Here is a 19,540-nt window from a genome sequence, read left to right on the forward strand (position 1 = left end):
CCTGCATAAGTCACCTCACCTTTCCAGTCTTTAATGTAAGAAATATAATAGTGATGGGAGATGATCATATCGTCAAGAGGAATGCTGAAGTAAGCCCGATTGACTTAAATTATTCATTTATGTGAACAACTAATTTCTCCCTAGACTTGATTTGCACAAGATTGTGAATGGAAAATTTATTTTTTCTTTCAGTTGAATCCAGTCACAAAATGTGGAAAAAATAATAATATTTTAATTGATTTATAAATGATGCTCACAGGATAGACATATCCTGAAAAACTGGCTGCAAAATATAAGCTGTTAACCAGCTCTGTGTGCTGTTTTCACAATTTTTTTGATGCTTATCAGAGAGACGATCTGTTTCTCTCTCCACAGGGCAGCCAGACCTGCTGACCTTCTCTGGTACTTCCTGTTTCCAGTTTAGATCTCCAGGATCTGCAATACTTTGCTTTTGAGATGATCTTCCATAATCACAATAAAAATAATTTGGATTTATTCAACCTTTTTTAGCATGAGAAACATCCTCAACAAGCAAAACCTGACTTGCAGGGTTTGAAGAAAGTAGGAGAGGTGACCAAAAACTGAGTCAATGGTTTTGAGAAATATCTATAAAGGAGAAAACATAGAGGTTTAAGAGGCTAGTTCCAAAGTAGCCAAGCAGCTACCATTGCATCCACCAATGGTAGAACGATTAAGACAGGGGATGCTCAAGAGACCGGAATTAGAGGAGCAAGATATAGTAGCACAATTGCTAAAGAGGATTACAGAGATAGTTCGGGGCGAGGTCTCAGATGGATTTCAAAAATAAACTTGAGGTTTTTAAAATCAAGGCGGTGTCAGACAATGAGTCAGTGTAGGTCAGCAAACAAGAGATGATGGTTAAGTGAAATTTAATGGGATTTTGGGCTCGTATTGATGTAATCTTGCAGGTATTCACATCCCAAACAGGAAACATTTTCTAAAATGAATTATGAAAGTCAGTTTTTGGAATTGCCAAGTGAAGTTTCCTGGAATGGAACTGGAGATCATTCCATTCTGCGCCGTGACGTGAAATATTCACAAAGCTTAATGGTGAAGGACGTACATTTTGATACACAATCAAGTTGCTTAGTGGACTTGAGCCCAATAATTAATTAGGGCGGAAAGTTGGAGGATGGGTTGTTAAGAAAAATTAAAAGTTTACAATAGGTATCATTTTTTATGACTTCCATTTGTCCCAAAGTGCTTAGAGTGATAGAGCTATACAGCACGGAAACCGACCTTTGGTCCAACTCGTCCATGCTGACCAGATATCTATTTGGCCCATATCCCTCTAAACCCTTCCCATTAGTATTACCATCCAAATGTCTTTTAAATGTTGTCATTGTACAGCCTCCACCATTTCGCCTGGTAGCTCATTCCATACACGCACCACCCTCCATATGGAAAAGTTGCCCCTTAGGTTCCTTTTTAAATCTTTCCCCTTTTGCCTTCAATCTATGCTGTCTAGTTTTGGACTGCCCGACCATGAGGAAAAGACCTTGGCAATTCACCTTATTCATGCTCCTCATTTTATAAACCTCTTTAAGGTGACCTCTCATCCTCCACACCTGGGCAAATAGCCCCAGTCTATTCAGCCTCTCCCTATAGCTCAATCCCTCCAACCCTGGCAACATCCTTGTAAATTTTTTTTGAACCCTGTCAAGTTTTACGACACCCTATAGCAGAGGGAATAGAATTGAATGCAGTATTCCAAAGATGGCCAGCCAATGTCGTGTACAGCCATAGAATAACCTCCCAACTCCGATAAACAAGACACTGACCAAAAAAGGCAAGCATACCAAACACTGCCTTCATTACACTATTTACTCTACTTCCAAGGAAACTGCACTCCAAGGTGTCTTTGTTCAATAACACACCCTAGGACCTTAGCGTTAAGTTTATAAGTTCTAACCTGATTTGCCTTTCCAAAATGTAGCACCTCACCTTTGCCTACATAAAATTCCATCTGCCACTCTTCGGCCCATTGGTCCATCTGATCCAGGTCTGGTTGTATTTTAAGGTAACCTTCGCTGCCCACTACACCACCAAGTTTGGTGTCATCTGCAAAGTTACTAAGTACGCTTCCTACATTCACATCCAAATCAATTACTTAAGTGACAAAAAACAGTGGACCTACCACTGAGCCTTTGCAGCAAATCTCTAATCACAGGCCTCCAATCCGAAAAGCAACCCTCCCACCACCACACTGTGGCCTACCTTCGAGCTAATTTAGTCTCCAACCAATGATGTTTCTTTGAAGTTTTCAGACACTATCCCAATGTAAGAAACATGGCAGCCAATCAGTCCACTGCAAGCTCCCACAAACAGTGATGAGCTAATGATCTGATCATTGTGGTGTGGATTGAGGGGTGAATATTGGCCCAGAACACTGGGGAGAAGTTGCAAAGAAAAATACTCTGGATTCTTGAAATTTGAAATAGAAGCAAAAATGCTGCAGAAGTCTGGCAACTTCTGTGCAAAGAGAAAAAGAATTAACGTTTCAAGTTGATATTTTGAACAAGGATAGGGCTTGCGGGAGGACAAGGAAGGCTTGTGACAAGTGGAAAGGCAACATTTCTGTGCCTCAGTCTCTCCTGTCTTTGGTCTGTCACAGACTTTTCATAGAAACAGTGGTGGAAGTATGCCATTCAACCCATTGAATCAATACCAACCCTCTGAAGAGCAACCCACCCAGAACACCTCCCTACCGTAACCCTATAATTTGACATTTCCTGTGGCTAATCCACCTACCTTCACATTGTTGGACGTAGAGAGGAAACTATGTTTTGCCCTTATCCCTACTACCCCTTGCTGTAAACCAATTTTATCTCTAACTGAAGTCTCATTAGACTTGAAGACTATATTGTCCTGACTCAAAAGGATTGTGTGCTACACATTGAGCTACAGGAAGTTGAATTTGCAAACACTGCAGTCTGAGGTTTTGATAGGTGTGGCTGAAGAATGTCACTGTGGTAGAAAGCATATCGAATCTGACTTTAAGATCACTGCCATCAGTTATAAAGCCTTAAGTTATCTCCAGAAGGTGACTTAAAAGAAATTCTGGGATTTACATACTAATGAAAACTGCAACTCATCTGAAAAGATGAAAGACTTAATAACAACCCAGCTTTGTTCAATATATCATTTGAGCTATATGACACTGTAATCTTTTGCTGTAAATTCTGTGTCTTATGGTCTTCTCCACAACCACCTGATGAAGGAGCAGCGCTCCGAAAGATAGTGTTTCCAAATAAACCCATTGGACTAGAACCTTGTGTTGTGTGATTTTAAAGTTTGCCATCTGTGGGTGATGGGATTGTGATCAGTCCTACTTCCTGATCCCATGACCCCCTCGGAATTGTTATAGTGCTGAGGAAGACAGTTTGACGGGTCATTTCACCACTGTTCTGAGAAAATCACTTCAAGTGAAAGCTGACGGTAATACCACTCAGAGAAATGTGCCTCCAAAGAAGTTGACATGTGATTGAGATCAGAGAGTATCAGCTCAGTGTGGGTGTGACCAGTGATGTAGCCACATCTCCTGAAGCTGCAGTGACAGTGTTCGCTATGAAAAAGGCATTCGAGTTCAACAATTTCAGATCAATTGCCCTCTATTTTTTCTAAAAAGCAGCTGTTGATTCTGCTTTCTGCTTTTCATTATTGTCCTATCTTTTGCCTAGTGCTGCCTCTTGTCATTTAATCTCCCCTGCCTTCCACCTTACCACTGCCCTTCCATTTGGTGTCTCCCATCCCCCACACTCACCCTGCCTCTGCATGAGCTTGAAACATATATCTCTAACTTCTTTGTAGTGCTGATTAAAGGGTATCCTCTTGTAATATTGTTTTAAAAATCACACAATACCAGGTTATAGTGCAACAGGTTTCTGCTTTCTCTTCCATAGAAGAAAAATTAATTGATTTGCCAACTTTAAGGACATTTGGATAAATATATGGATGAAAATGGAATCGTGTATGATAGATGGGTTTCAGATTGGTTCCACACTGCTGCGCAACATCGAGGGCCGAAGGGCCTGAACTGCTCTGAATGTTCTATGGTCTAGGTTTATTTGGAAGTACAGTACTAGCTTTCAGCACTGCTCCTTCATCAGGTAGCTAATGGGGCAGGATCATATGACACAAATTATAGCAAAAGATTGTAGTGTCATAGAACTGATGTGATATATGATCCTGCCCCATGAGCTACTTGGTGAGGGAGCAGCTCTTCAAAAGTTAGTACTTCCAAATAAACTTGTTGGACTATAACCTGGTGTTGAGTGTGGTGGTGCTGGAAAAGCACAACAGGTCAGGCAGCATCTGAGGAGCAGGAGAATCGACATTTCGGGCATAAGCCCTTCATCAGGAAAGAGGCTTGTGTGCCAAGGGAGCTGAGAGATAAATAGAAGGGGGTGGGGCAGGGTGAGGAAGGTAGCTGAGAATGCAATAGGTAGACTAAGGTGGGGGAGAAGGTGATAAAGCAGAGAGGAAGGCGGAGCGGATAGGTGGGAAAGATGATGGACAGGCAAGAGGGCAGTCGGTGCTGAATTAGAGGTTTGGGACTGCGATGATGTGGGGAGAGGGGAGATGCGGGAACTGGTGAAATCTACAATAATCCTGTGTGGTTGGAGGGTCACAAGGCGGAAGATGAGGTGTTCTTCCTCTAGGCATCAGGCGGTTAGGGTTTGTCAATGGAAGAGGCCTAGGACCCGCACGTCCTTGGTGGAGTGGAGGGGGAGTTGAAGTGGTGGGGTTGGTTGGAGCGGGTGTCCCAGAGATGTTCTCTGAAATTATCCACAAATTGGCGTCCTGCCTCTACAATGTAGAGGAGACCACATCGGATGCAACGGATACAGTAGATGATATTGGTGGAAGTACAGGTAAATTTCTGTCGGATGTGCAAGGATCCTTTGGGGCCTTGGACAGAGGTGAGCAGGGGATGTTTGGGTGCAGATTTTGCACTTGCTATGGCAGGGGAACCTGCCAGGAGTTCGATGTGGGCTGGTGGGGGGAGGTGGTGTGGACCTGACAAGGGAATTGCAGAGAATCAGTCCTTCCAAAAGGCTGATGGGGTGCGGAGGGAAATATATCCCTAGTGGTGGAGTTTGTTTGTAGGTGGCAGAGGATGACGCGATGTATTCGGAGATTGGTGGGGTAGAACGCGAGGACCTGGGAGTTCTGTCCTTATTGCGTTGGGAGAAGTGGGGTTCAATGTCAGAGGTGCGCTGGTGGGTATAGTCGACCACATGGAAGGGGAATTTGTAGCCTTTGAAGGAGGAGGCCATCTGGGATTTCCTGTGGTGAAATTGGTCATCCTGGGAACATGCAGCAGAGGCAGAGGAATTGGGAATAAGGGATGGTGTTTTTACAGAAGGCAGGGTAGGAGGAAGTGTAGTCCAGGTAGCTGTGGGAGTTGGTGAGTTTGTAGTAGATGTCAGTGTTTAGTCGGTCGGAGATGGAAAGGGAGAAGTCCAGGAAGGGGAGGGAGATCCCACCAATACTGATGTATTTCCCTCCCCACACCAATCAGCATTTTGGAGAGAATATTCTCTCCGTGACTCCCTTGTCAGATCCACGCCCTCCCCACCAGCCCACACACCCCACTCCCAGCGTGTTAACTGTCATCGCAAGAAGTGCAAAACCTGTACCCACACCTTCCCCCCTCACCTCTGTCCAAGGCCCCAAAGGATCTTTGCACATCCAACAGAAATTTACCTGTACTTCCACCAATTTCATCTGCTGAATCCATTGCACCTGATATGGTCTCCTCTGCGTTGGGGAGAGGGGACGCCAACTTGTGGATCATTTCAGAGAACATCTCTGGGACACCCACACCAACCCCACCACCTGAACCCCACCCCTCTCACTCTGTCAAGGACATGCAGGTCCAGGGCCGCCTCCATCCCCAACCCTAATGCCTGGAGAAAGAATGCTTCATCATCTGCCTTTGGACCCTGCAACCACATGGAATTAATGTGGATTTCACCAGTTTCCTCTTTTCCCCATCCCTACCTCATCCCAGTTCCAAGCCTCCAACTCGGCACTGACCTGTCCATCATCTTTCCCATCTATCCGCTCCACCCTCCTCTCTGACCTATCACCTTCTCCCCCACCTTCATCCACCTTTCCCACTCTCAGCTACCTTCCCCCAAGCCCCACCTCCCTCCCATTTATCTCTCAGCCCCCTTGGCCCACAAGCCTCATTCCTGATGAAGGGCTATACCCAAAACGTCAATTCTCCTGTTCCTCGGATGCTGCCTGACTTCCTAAACTTTTCCACCGCCACACTCTTGATTCTGATCTCTAGCTTCTGCAGTCCTCACTTTCTTCTTATAGCCTTATGTTGTGTGATTTTTAACTTTATCCACCCCAATCCAACACAAGCTTCTCTACATCCTTGTAATATTGGTGTGGGAAGAGTGAGCACACCCAGCAGTGCTCTACGACCCCAGGCAGAGCACCAGAGACTGATGTGCCATAGCAGCACTCCTAATCCAGATGACTCCACAGAATGTTCATCACCATAGCGACAGCCTATTGTATTACAAGGCAGAAGACCACCACCCCCGGTTCTTTGTTCTCAACTTTTGCTGTGCTTGTTGTTCGTGATTGCCTGACCTTGGGCTCTGGGCCTCTACTCTGGCCACAGGAAAGAAAAAGCCAGGAGCTTTTCATTGCTCTTCTCTCCTTGTCCTCCTCCTTTAAAACACACCCTAAAGCCCTACCTCCTTCACTGCCCTTTTGACTGACTGCCTAATTATCAGTGTTTCCTGGTATTGTGTTTCCTGATGCTTCTGTCAATGGCTTAGTTGAAGGCACTATATAAATGCAGTTTGTTGCATCACTGCAATAGAAGGTGCAGTGGAATGCGCTGCCTAAAGGGCTGGTGGCACCAGATTCACAGGAGCGATCAAATACATGTTGGATAAATGAGGGAAGTCTTTTTCAGAGCAGCTAGGTGTAGAGTGAGGAGTTTGTAGGGACTAATTAGATTCACCAATACCTGCCACTGCAGGATGTTGGTACCCGTGCAGCCCTGACACACACACAGACAAGCTACCCCTCTCCAATCACCTTGAAGGCAGCATGCACCCCTAGGCTCAGTCACACTGATGTCCTGATTGTTGATATGCAAGTTTGTAGTGATGCACAATTAGCGCTTTGTGTTGCAGTCAGTCTAATTTCCCCATTTATTTTTTTGCTGGGGGCTGTTGCCCATGGCATCACTGGCAGTACCATCGCAGGCACGGCAACTGTGTGAGTACTAAGTACTCTCCCCTGCAGTTGTGGAGGTAGCCAGAGTTGTCAGTTGGACAGTATTTTCAAAGTAAAAAGTGAGGTCTGCAGATGCTGGAGATTAGAGCTGAAAAAGTGTTGCTGGTTAAAGCGCAGCAGGTCAGGCAGCATCAGGAATGATGAAGGGCTTGTGCCCGAAACGTCGAATTTCCTGTTCCTTGGATGCTGCCTGACCTGCTGCGCTTTAACCAGCAACACATTTTCAGCAGTATTTTCAAAGAGCTATCATAGGCGCAATAGGCCAAAAAGCCGCCTCCTGCACTGCCAAAATTCTATATTCTGTTGTCTCCCCATCCAAAGCCAAAATAAAGTTACAGGGTCAGTCTTTGCATCACCGTGTTTATTGATTTCAAGATAAATTTATAGGATCAGAATTTCTGTGTAGTTTCTGACAAGAGGAATGACAGGAATAGTTTTTTTTAACAATGTTCCCTTTGTAATTGCTGCCATTTGTTTAGTGGATATTTACCCTGTTGAAACTTTATGCACTTTGACAAGATGAATAGAAGGGCTAAAATTATTTAAGGAGAGAGACTGTAGAAACTACAGCATGGAGAGATTTGAGAGTCCTCACGCATGAATCACAAAAAGCTAGCATCCAATTTCATTTGATATTAGGGAAAACCAATGAACTGCTGGCCTTAATTTCAAAGTGTATGTAATACTGAAATAGGGAGATCTTGCTAAAACTATTGAGGTAGTCAAACAGCTGGAATACTGTGAACAGTTTTAAACCCTTTTTTAAGGAAAGGTATGCTATTATTGAAGGTTCAGTTGTTTGATTCTGGGCATTCCTTATGTGTGGAGATTGTGTAGTTTGGACCTGTACTTCAGTTTAGAAGAATGGCACATGTAAGATTCTTAAGGAGTGTGACTGGCAGATAGTTGTTTCCCCTTGTGGGAGAGTCTAGGACCATCGGGCATAATCTTTGAGGGTAGTCAATCTGTGGAATTCCTTTGAGTCAGAGTTTTTGGGGGTCGGTTAGCTCAGTTGGCTGGCTTGCATTGCAGAGACATATCAACAGCACAGATTTAACTTCTATTGAGATTACCATAAAGGTCGTGCCTTTTCAACCTCACTTGTTGTGTGAGGTATGGTGACCCTCAGTTTAATCTCAGTACCATAGAGTCATAGCATTGCACAGCACAGAAACAGACCCTTCAGTCCAAATCGTTCACTGACAAAATATTCTAAACTAATCTATTCACGTTTGCCAGGATTTCTTCCATATTCTCCTAAATCTTTCCTATTCATGTACCCACATCCAGGTGCGTTTTCAATGTTGTAATTATACTCTCCTCCACCACACTCTGTGGCAACTCATTCCATGTGTGATAAAGTTGCCCCTCAGATCCTTTTTAAGTCTTGCCCCTCTCACCTTAAACCTATGCTCTCTAGTTTTGGACTCTGCTACTCCAAAGAAAAGCCCTTGGCTATTCATCTTATTCATGTCCCTCATGATTTTATAAACCTCATAAGGTCACCTCTCAGCCACTGATGCTCCAGGGTAAAAGATCCCAGCCTATTCAGCTTCCCTCTATAGGTCAAACACCCCAATCCCAGCAACATTGTTATAAATCTTTTCTAAATCCTTTCAAGTTTACCATCTTGCCTATTGCAGGGAGACCAGAATGGAATGCAGTATTCTAAGAACGGCCTCACCAGTGTCCTGTGCAATGGCACCATGATGTCCCAACTCCTATACTCAGTTCACTGACCGAAGAGGGCAAGCACACCAAATGCCGCCTTTACCACCTCACCTATGTATGATTCCACTTTCCAGGATCTATAAATCTGCACTCCTGGGTCTCTGTTTGGTAACACTTCCTTGAACCCTACCATTATTTGTGTAAGTTCTGCCTTTGTTTGTTTTACCAAAATGCAACACCTCAACATTTATCTAAATTAAGTTCCATCTGCGACTCGTTGGCCCATTGATTCATCTGATCAAGGCCCTGTCGTACTCTGAGATAACCACCTTCATTGTCCATTACACTTTCAATTTTGGTGTCATCTGCAAACTTACTAACCATACCTCCTATATTCCATAAGACCATAAGACATAGGAGTGGAAGTAAGGCCATTCGGCCCATCGAGTCCACGCCGCCATTCAATCATAGCTGATCGGCATTTCAACTCCACTTACCAGCATTCTCCCCGTAGCCCTTAATTCCTCGAGACAACAAGAATCTATCAATCTCAGCCTTGAAGACATTTAGCGTCCCGGCCTCCACTGCACTCCGTGGCAATGAATTCCACAGGCCCACCACCCTCTGGCTGAAGAAATGTCTCCGCATTTCTGTTCTGAATTGACCCCCTCTAATTATAAGGCTGTGTCCACGGGTCCTAGTCTCCTCGCCTAACGGAAACAATTTCCTAGCGTCCACCCTTTCCAAGCCATGTATTATCTTGTACGTCTCTATTAAGTCTCCCCTTAATCTTCTAAACTCCAATGAATACAATCCCAGGATCCTCAGCCGTTCCTCATATGTTAGACCTGCCATTCCAGGGATCATCCGTGTGAATCTCCGCTGGACACGTTCCAGTGCCAGTATGTCCTTCCTGAGGTGTGGGGACCAAAACTGGACACAGTACTCCAAATGGGGCCTAACCAGAGCTTTATAAAGTCTCAGTAGCACATCTCTGCTTTTATATTCCAACCCTCTTGAGATAAGAGACAACATTGCATTCGCTTTCTTAATCACGGACTCAACCTGCATGTTTACCTTTAGAGAATCCTCGACTAGCACTCCCAGATCCCTTTGTACTTTGGCTTTACTAATTTTCTCACCATTTAGAAAGTAATCTATGCTTTTATTCTTTTTGCCAAAGTGCAAGACCTCGCACTTGCTCACGTTAACTTCCATCAGCCATTTCCTGAACCACTCTCCCAACCTGTCTAGATCCTTCTGTAGCCTCCCCACTTCCTCAGTACTACCTGCCTGTCCACCTAACTTCGTATCATCAGCAAACTTGGCTAGAATGCCCCCAGTCCCCTCATCCAAAACATTAATATATAATGCGAATAGCTGTGGCCCCAACACTCAACCCTGCGGGACACCGCTCGTCACCAGCTGCCATTCTGAAAAAGAACCATTTATCCCAACTCTCTGCCTTCTGTTAGACAGCCAATCCTCAATCCATCCCAGCAGCTCACTTCGAACACCATGGGCCCTCACCTTGCTCAGCAGTCTCCTGTGTGGCACCTTATCAAAGGCCTTTTGAAAGTCTAGATAGACCACATCCACTGGTTTCCCTGGTCTAACCTACTTATCACCTCTTCAAAGAATTACCTCCTATATTCATATTCAAGTCACTTATACCAATTGTCTTGTTGATGAGAGTGCAGCCCTAGAATCATCTGCAACCATGGTGACTTTTACATTGAGTTTTTACAGCACCAAAAGAGACCCTTTGCCCTATCATATCTGCATCAGTCATCAGACATTCATTTCTTTTAATGCCATTTTCCAGCACTTGGCCCATGACCTTATGTGCAATGGTATTTCAAGTTCAACTAAGTACCTTTGATTTTTGTACCGAGGGCTGATGAGCCTGGCCCATCAGTATGTTCAAAGCTGAAGTAGATACTTAATCAATAAGGGAATGAAAGGTTATGGGGATAAGGCAGAAAAGTGAGTTGAGGCTTACCAGATCAGCCACATATTCTCGCTGAATGGCACAACAAACTTTGAGCTGAATGCCTTACTTCTGATCCTACATCTAATGGTATTTATAGCAACCTGTGGTTTGCAATGCATTTAATTAGATGTACATTAAAATATCACAAATATTGGTGCAGTGATGTTATTACTTCATACTAACTGTTATAAATTACGATTACTTGTTTAATTTGTATTATCATCACAATTTGGCACTTAGCAAGATTTTTAGTAAACCAATTACCTGTCTATCTACTTAAAATCCCACTACTCAATTTCATCTGCAATAAACTTTGAAACTAACAGCAGTTTCAAATTTCATCTTGTGTAACAATTCCTCTGAATGGGAAACAGTTTTAAATTTCCTTTTCTTGACCAGGAATCATTAAAAATGTTTAACTTCTTATCACTTACAGAATTGAAGTTACACAATCTTAGAGTCATACAACATGGAAGTCGACCCTTTGATCAACTAGCCCACACTGACCATGTTCCCAAACTAAGCTAGTGCCATCTGCCTGCGTTTGGCACATATCCCTCCAAACCTTTCCTACTCGTGTACTTATCCAAATGACTTTTTAATGTTGTAACTGTACCTACCTCCACCACTTCCGCTGGCAGTTCATTCCAAGCACTAACCACTCGGTTTAAAAAAAATATTGGCCCCATGTCCTTTTTAAGTCTTTTTCCTCTCTAAAAATATGACCCCTTGTTTGAACTTCCCCAACCCAGGGGGGATGGCAATACCTTTGCCATTCACTTTATCTATGCTCCTCATGATTTTATAAACCTCTATAAGGTCACCTCTCATCCTTCTATGTTCCAGAAGAAAATGTCCCAGCTTATCCAGCCTTTTTCATAATTCAAGCTGATCATTCTAACAGTATCCTGCTAAATCTTTTCTGAATCCTGTCCAGTTTAATATTATCCTTCCTATACAGGGCGACCAGAATTGCACACAGTACTCCAGAACAAGCATCACCACCACCCTGTACAACCTAAACATATCATCCCAATTCCTACACTCAAACGTCTGAGCAATGAAGGCTAGCATGGTAGATGCTGTCTTAACCACCCTGTCCACCTGTGATGCAAATTTCAAAGAATTATTTACCTGAACCCTCAGTGTCTCTGTTTCTGCAATAGTACCCAGGCCCCTACCATTAATTATAAAAATCCTCCCTTTGTTTGTTTTACAAAATGCAAATCTTGTGTAGGTAAGCCTTCTCTTTGTTTGGCAAGGTGTTGTGTACAGATGGTGGGGCTTTGTAATATTTGGAAGTGTTTTTCGGGAAAATTAGAGATGTTGGTTTAATATGCTGAACTTGCTTTTCAGTCAAAGCTTGTACTCGAGACCCACTTCAGAAATTTGAGTAAAAAATAGAGCAAACATTCCAGTGCAGTGTCAAGGAAGTGCTGCACTGCTGGCGCCGACACTCTTTCAGATGAGATGCACTGCCTTATCATTTGAATTGTTTGCTGGAGATATCACAGTTTTCTTTTTTAAATAGCTTAAGAGTTCTGCACGCCAACTCTCTCTCAATCAGCACCATGAGATAACTGGAATTGTTTGCACCAGACCCCAGCTGCCTGGCCATTGCCTAAAGCCGAACCTCCTTGTTGTCATATTTGTCCCAAGGGGTTGATAATGAACTCAACCATTTAAGAATGAGTAAAGAAGAGTTTTTTGTTCCAGAGACGGTCATCAGTTTCCACATCACACCACCTCAACAGGTTGGGGAGCAGAGTGCTTGAATGTTTCTGAAGGTGGAGGTGGAAAGTTTCTTGATAAGTAAAGGGGGGATTATTTATTTGGGGGCAGGGATAAAGCAGGAATGTGGAGTAATGATATCAGCCATGATCTAATTGAATGGCAGTGTAGGTCTGAAGGTGGGGGGATTTGGCCTATCTCTGCGCCATGTGTTTGTGTGTGCTAATCACAATCGGTCGGGAAAATGAATGTGTCGGCAGCAGCCTTTCCATCAATGCTGTCTCTCACTTGTTACAAATATCAACAGGCAGCACGACATCACAAACAATGATATCTGCACTGGAGTCGCCCTGCTCAACTTTGATTCCGATAAAAGTAAGGTGTTGCACTTTAATAAGACAAACCAGAGCAGGACTTACACAGTTAATGGTAGGGCCCTGAGGAGTGTTGTTGAACAGAGTTCCCATGGTGCAGATACCTATTTCCCGGAAGGGCATTACAGATAGGGTGGTGGAGAGGGCATTTGGCATGCTTGCCTTCGTCGGTCACAGCATTGAGTACAGGAGTTTAGTACCTGATGAAGGGCTTATGCTCGAAACGTCGAATTCTCTATTCCTGAGATGCTGCCTAACCTGCTGTGCTTTGACCAGCAACACATTTGCAGCGTACAGGAGTTTAGATGTCATGTTACAACTGTACAAACACTGATAAGGCCACATTTGGAGTACTGTACAATTTTAGTGCCCTGCTATAGGACGGATGATATTAAATTGGAAGGGGTGCAAAAAAATTTACAAGGATGTTACTGAGACCGGAAGGTTTGGGTTTTCAGGAGATGCTGTAGAGACTGGAACCTTTTCCCCCTGGAGCGTAGGAGGCTAAAGGTTGAACCTTTGGATGTTTATAAAATCATGAGGAGCATAGGTAGGATGAATAGGCAAGGTCTCTTCTCCGGGGGGGGCAGTCCAAAACTGAGGGCATAGGTTTAAGTTGAGAGGGACAAAGTTTTCATAGAATGGTGCAAATATGGAACAAGCTGCCAGAGTGATAAAGGCGAGTACTATTGCAACATTTCAAAGATATCTGAAAAAAGAACATGGCTAGGAAAGATTGAGAGAGATATGGGCCAAACACAGGTAAATGGCACTAGTTCATTTAGGAAACCTGATCAGCACGGGTGAATTGGGCCAAAGGATTCTCTTGCCTCACGAGTTGGTTGTAGGTGTACTGAGCAATTAAGAAGGCAGATGGGCATGCTTTTGCTCTTCATCACAAGAAGATTCAAGTACAGGATGAAAATTCTTCCTGCAGTTGTTTAGTGTCTTGCTGAGACTAGAATGTTGCGTACAGTTTGGATCTCATTCAAGAAAAATATGTTTTCTGTAGAGGGAGTGCAAATCTTGGGATGATGGGATTAAATTATGTTTATTTTCTCAAGCTCAAATGAGAGGTGATCTTCTGAAAACTTACAAAGTTCCTACAGGGTGTGGCAGGTGAACGTAGCTGGGAAGCTCCCCCTGTTGGTGAGGCCAGAGCCAAAGGTCATAATCTCTAGATAAGGGGCTAGCCAATAAAACTGAGATGAGAAGGAATTTCTTCACTCAGACTGGTGAATTTTGGAATTCTCTGCTCCAGAAAGCTGTAGAAATGCAAACATTTGAGCATGTTCAAGACAGAAATCAATAGATCCGCAAATATTTGAATTACAATTTGCCGTTTCTTCTTTTAAGAAAATGAAACACACACCGCAGTCACTTCTGAGTTAGGTTTCTCAGTTTCCGCCTGTCTTTTCCCACAGATCTGCAGAGCCTCGAGAAGCTTCTGCGGGACGCTGTGGTCAATGGGCAGCCTCGAACCCACAGACCTTGGAAGAAAATCCTCATTGTGGTGGAGGGAATTTACAGGTAAGGCATGCTGTTAATTTACAAGCTCATTCTAGGGCTTGCTCCTCCACACCAGAGCTGGTACTCTCCTCCTGCCCTGCCACACTATGATCATCACTGCACTCTCCCAAGCCAGATCTCTTGTGCATCACCCTACCCCTCACTGGTTGCCATTGTTAGGTTCCCTTCTTGAGATTCTTACACGCTTGATGCAACCGCCATACACCAACTTCTGTGAACAGCCATGATTTATTTCAGCAAGTACAAGCTTAACACTCTTTGCAATGCCTGCAGGGTGCGTCAAGCGAGGCTCCCTGAACAAGAGAACCATCCTCCCTTTATACAGGGTTTTACATCACAATCGGTGATGCAAGCAAGACCCAACCCCTGCCGCTCCCCCATAGTCACATGCCACTCAAAAACAATATAAGGTGATTAGATTATTTCCAGAAACGGTGTGTGATTAGGTTATTCCTTTAAAGTGTAGCATTTACAGAGTATGATGAGATTCTGCCTGCAAGACAGAAAATCACCCCCCCCCCCCCCCCCCCGGGGACATCAATTTCTTACATGTTAGCAGAACATATTAACCCTTTAAAATCTCACTGTACCTTCAGTTATAAACTGTGGAATTCCCCTGTTAAACCTCTCAACCTCTCCCTCCTCCTTTTAAGGTCATGCCTGACAAACCTCAGTCAATTTTTTTGAAGTCGCGTCTAAGGTAGTGGATTTGGGAATGTTTGTGGAATTTGTTGATATGGACTTAGTCATACAGCATGGAAACAGACCCTCTGGTCAAACTAGACCACACTGACTATGTTCCCAAACTGAACTAGTCCCTTGCATGTAAAGACCCGTATAAGAGAATGGTAACTAAGGTAGAAGCTCACAGAATCGAGGGCAGGTTAAGGACTGGGTAATGGGTTGTGGCAGACAACAGAAAGTAGGGATTAAGGTATGTACTCAAATTGGCAGAATATGGTTAAAAATCACACAACAGCAGGTTATAGTCCAACAGGTTTAATTGGAATCACACTAGCTTTCAGAGCGTCACTCATTCATCAGGTGGTAGTGGAGGGCTTAATCCTAACACACAGAATTTACAGCAAAAATTTACAGTGTGATGTAACTGAAATTATACATTGAAAAATTGATTCTGTTAAGCCTTTCATCTCTTAGAATCACAAAACCTTTTATTAAAAAGTTGCATTCTCGGGTTAGCTGTTAACAATGGTGATAGCTAGACAATATGTTGAAGGTGTTAGCCCCCTGTGTTCTCTGTCTATGCCATGATGTTTAGGTTAATTCTAATCTAAAAAGTGAGATAACGGAGTTTTACATGAATTCAATATGTTGACCTTGAAGAGAGTACAACATAGGCTTACAAGAACGTTACCTGGATTTGAATGATTAAATTATGAGAAGAGATTATGCAAATTAAGCCTGTTGCTAGAATGTAGATGGTTAAGAAGTGATATGATTGAAGTTTTCCAGATAAACTATTTTCACTGGTTGGGAATTCTAGAACTAAGAGACCTAATGTAAGAATTAGGACCAGACCATTCAGGAGAGAGTTGTCAGGAAACACTCCACACAAAGGGTGATAGATGTTTGGAACTCTCTTCCACAAGTGGCAGTGGATGTAGGATCACTTAAGTTAAAATTTGATATAGGTAAGTTCTATACAAAGGTATAAAGGGATATGGGCCGAAGGCACGTATGTACAGTTAGGTCACAGATCAGCCATTGTTTCATTGAATGGGGGAAAAGCTTGAGAAGCTGAATAGCCTACTCCTACTCCTATGTCCCTAAGACCAAAATCTTCAATCTAGTCCTTGGTTATCTGCCCTTGTATCTCTTTATGTGGCTCAGTGTCAAAATTGTTTGTTTGATAAACATGTTTGAATTTTGATAGCATTATAGAAGGTGCTTATGTGAATGCCAGTTGTTATATCACATACCTGCTATGTTGTTGCATTCATAATGGTGTAGATCCATGCATGTTGTTCCCTGTAGCTTTCCTGGTTCAACACCAGCAAGCTAATGTGTAGAGTGCCACATTTAAGCTGCCTCCCTTTCACTAGAATTGCAGGAGACTCTCCTGTTTATGGATGTCTCTCTCCGCAGTGACTTCTAGCTGCTTATGCAGTTTTGTAAAGACACTGTTGTCCCTGGCAGTGCTTTCAGTGACAGAGTTGCAATCGCTGTACCTAGTTACAATACAACCTTAACTGGAAGGTTAAAGGGTAGTGTTGCTGGATCAGATGCTAAATCTCTCAGACTGCAGGGAGCATGCAGATTTGCATCCCCATCTCTGGAAGTGGCTATGGTTGAGTTGAATCAGAAGGTTGTGGGTTCAAATCCTGCTCTGGCAAATTTGGCATACCAAATCTGGGCCAGCACTCTGTGACAACCGTGCCAGATTTTGGATAAGATGTAACCCTGGGCCCTATCCTCTCCCGTTTGGTTAGATGTAAAAGAACAGGGAGAGGATGTCCTTATTAATGTTTATCCTTCAAATAAACAAGGACTGATTGGGGTAGTCAGCATAGTTTTATGCAAGGGAAATCATATCTCTCAAACAGTCTTTGAGGAAGTCACCATAAAGATTGTGGATGGAGGGGTAGATATTGTCTGCATGAACTTTAGTAAAGCCTTTGACAAGGTTCCACATGGTAGACTAATTAGTAAAGTTCCCTCATGTGGGATTCACTATGAACGTGCCAATTGTAAATAAATGATAGGAGACAGAATTGTAGTAGAATTGTTTTTCGGACTGGAGGCCTGTGACCCAGTGGTGTTCCACAGTGATTGATACTGGGTGCACTTCTGTTTGTCATTTACAAAAACAATTTGGATGAGAATGTAGGAGGCATGGTTAGTAGGTTTGTGGATGACATCAAAATTGGTGGTATAGTGGACAGTGAAGGTTATCTAAGATTACTTAGAGATCTTGATCAATTGGGTCAAGCAGTAGCAGATACAGTTTAATTTGGATAAATGAAAGGTATTGCATTTTGGCAAATCAAACAAGGGTGTGATTTATCATTAATGGGTCCTGAAAAGTGTTGTAGAACAGAGACACAGGTACATAATTCTTTGCAATTTGCATCATGGGTAGATAGGGTAGTTCAGAAGGCATTTAGCATGTTTACCTTAAGTGCTTAGTCCTTTAAGTATAGGAGTTGGGACTTCATGCTGAGGTTGAACAAGACGTTGGTGAGGCCCCTTCTGGAGTGCTGTGCAGTTCTGGTGGCCCCGCTATAGGAAGGATATTATTAAATTGGAGAGGTTCAGAAAAGATTTACCAGGATGTTGCTGGAATGATGAGTAATTAAAATAGGCTGGACCTTTTTTCACTGGAACATACGAGTTTGAGAGTTGACCTTAGAACATAGAATATTACATCACAGTACAGGCCCTTCACTAACCTGTGGAACAAATCTGAAGCATATCTATCCTACACTATTCCATTCTCACCCATATGCCATCCAATGAGCAGTTAAATGCCCTTAAAGTTGGTGAGTCTACTACTGTGGCAGGCAGTGCATTCCATGCCCCTACTACTATTCTGAGTAAAGAAACTACCTCTGACATCTATCACGCCTCATTTAAAAGCTATGTCTCCTTGTGCTAGCCATCTCCATCTGAGGAAAAAGACTCTTACTGCCCACCCTATCTAACCCTCTGATTATCTGAGATGCCTCAATTAAGTCACCTCTCCTTCTTCTTCTCACAAAAGAAAACAGCCACAAGTCCCTCAGCCTTTCCTAAGACCTTCTCTCCATTCCCAGTTAGTCTCCTCTGAACCCTTTCCAAAGCGTCCACATCTTTCCTATATTGCAGTGACCAGAATTGTACGCAATACTCCAAGTGTGACCGCATCAGTTTTGTACAGCTGCAGCATGACCTCATGGCTCTGAAACTCAATCCCTTTACCAATAAAAGCTAACACACTGTCTGCCTTCTTAACAACCCTATCAACCTGGGTGGCAACTTTCAGGCATCTGTGTACATGGACAGCGGGATCTCTCTCCTCATCTACACTATCAGGAATCTTACCATTAGCCCAGTAGTCTTTATTCCTGTTGCTCCTTCCAAAGTGAATCATCTCACACTTTTCCACATTAAACTCCATTTGCCACCCCTCAGCCCAACTCTCCAAATTATCTATGTTCCTCTAAACTGCAACATCCTTTGGCACTGTCCAGAATTCCACCGACCTTAGTGTCATCCACAAATTTACATACTTCTACACCCTCATCTAGGTCATTTATAAAAATGACAAACAGCAGTGCACCCAAAACATATCCTTGCGGTAGGACCATTAGTAACTGAGCACCAGGATGAACATTTCCCATCAATCGTCACCCTCTGTCTTCTTTCAGCTAGCCAATTTCTGATCAAACTGCTAAATCACCCTCAATCCCATGCCTCCATATTTTGTGCAGCAGCCTACTGTGGGGAACATTATCAAACACCTTACTGAATTCCATATATACCACATCGACCGCATTACCTTCGTCCACCTGTTTGGTCACCATCTCAAACATCGGTAATGCAGTCTCAATCAATCTTTGACCACAGTCCATCAGGCAGTCATCAGCATGTAACATCTTTGAGGCCCTGCATCTGCCCCATCATATAGAGGTTTGTAAAGCCATGAGGGGCAAAGTTAAGGTGAATAGCAAGGGTGGGAGAGCTCAAATTAGGGGTCACTTTTTAAGGTGAGAGAAGAAAGTTGTGAAATGGACATTAGGAGCAACTGTTTTTATAGTGTGAAAAATGTGTGAAATAAACAGCTAGAGGAGGTTGTGGATGCAGGTACAGTTACAACATTTAAAATACATTGGATAAGTACATGGATAGGAAAGGTTTGGAGGAATATGAACCAAATGAAGGCAGGTGGGGCTAGTTTAGTTTGGGAACATGGCATGGATCAGATGGACTGAAGGGTCTGTTTCTATGTTGT

The 19,540-nt window shown here is 43.3% G+C and overlaps 1 protein-coding gene across 1 annotated transcript in view; it reads left to right on the forward strand.

The window, feature by feature from the left end:
* The window catches only part of sptlc3 (serine palmitoyltransferase, long chain base subunit 3), a 107,098-nt gene that overhangs the window by 69,898 nt on the left and 17,660 nt on the right, over positions 1–19,540 (forward strand). Inside the window, exon 7 of the mRNA XM_060831168.1 lies at positions 14,484–14,589. Within this exon, the coding sequence (XP_060687151.1) occupies positions 14,484–14,589 (106 nt within the window). The remainder of the gene's footprint in view (positions 1–14,483; positions 14,590–19,540) is intronic.

The sequence above is a fragment of the Hemiscyllium ocellatum genome, chromosome 10 (genome assembly GCF_020745735.1).
Source record: "Hemiscyllium ocellatum isolate sHemOce1 chromosome 10, sHemOce1.pat.X.cur, whole genome shotgun sequence".
Classification (NCBI taxonomy): domain Eukaryota; kingdom Metazoa; phylum Chordata; class Chondrichthyes; order Orectolobiformes; family Hemiscylliidae; genus Hemiscyllium; species Hemiscyllium ocellatum.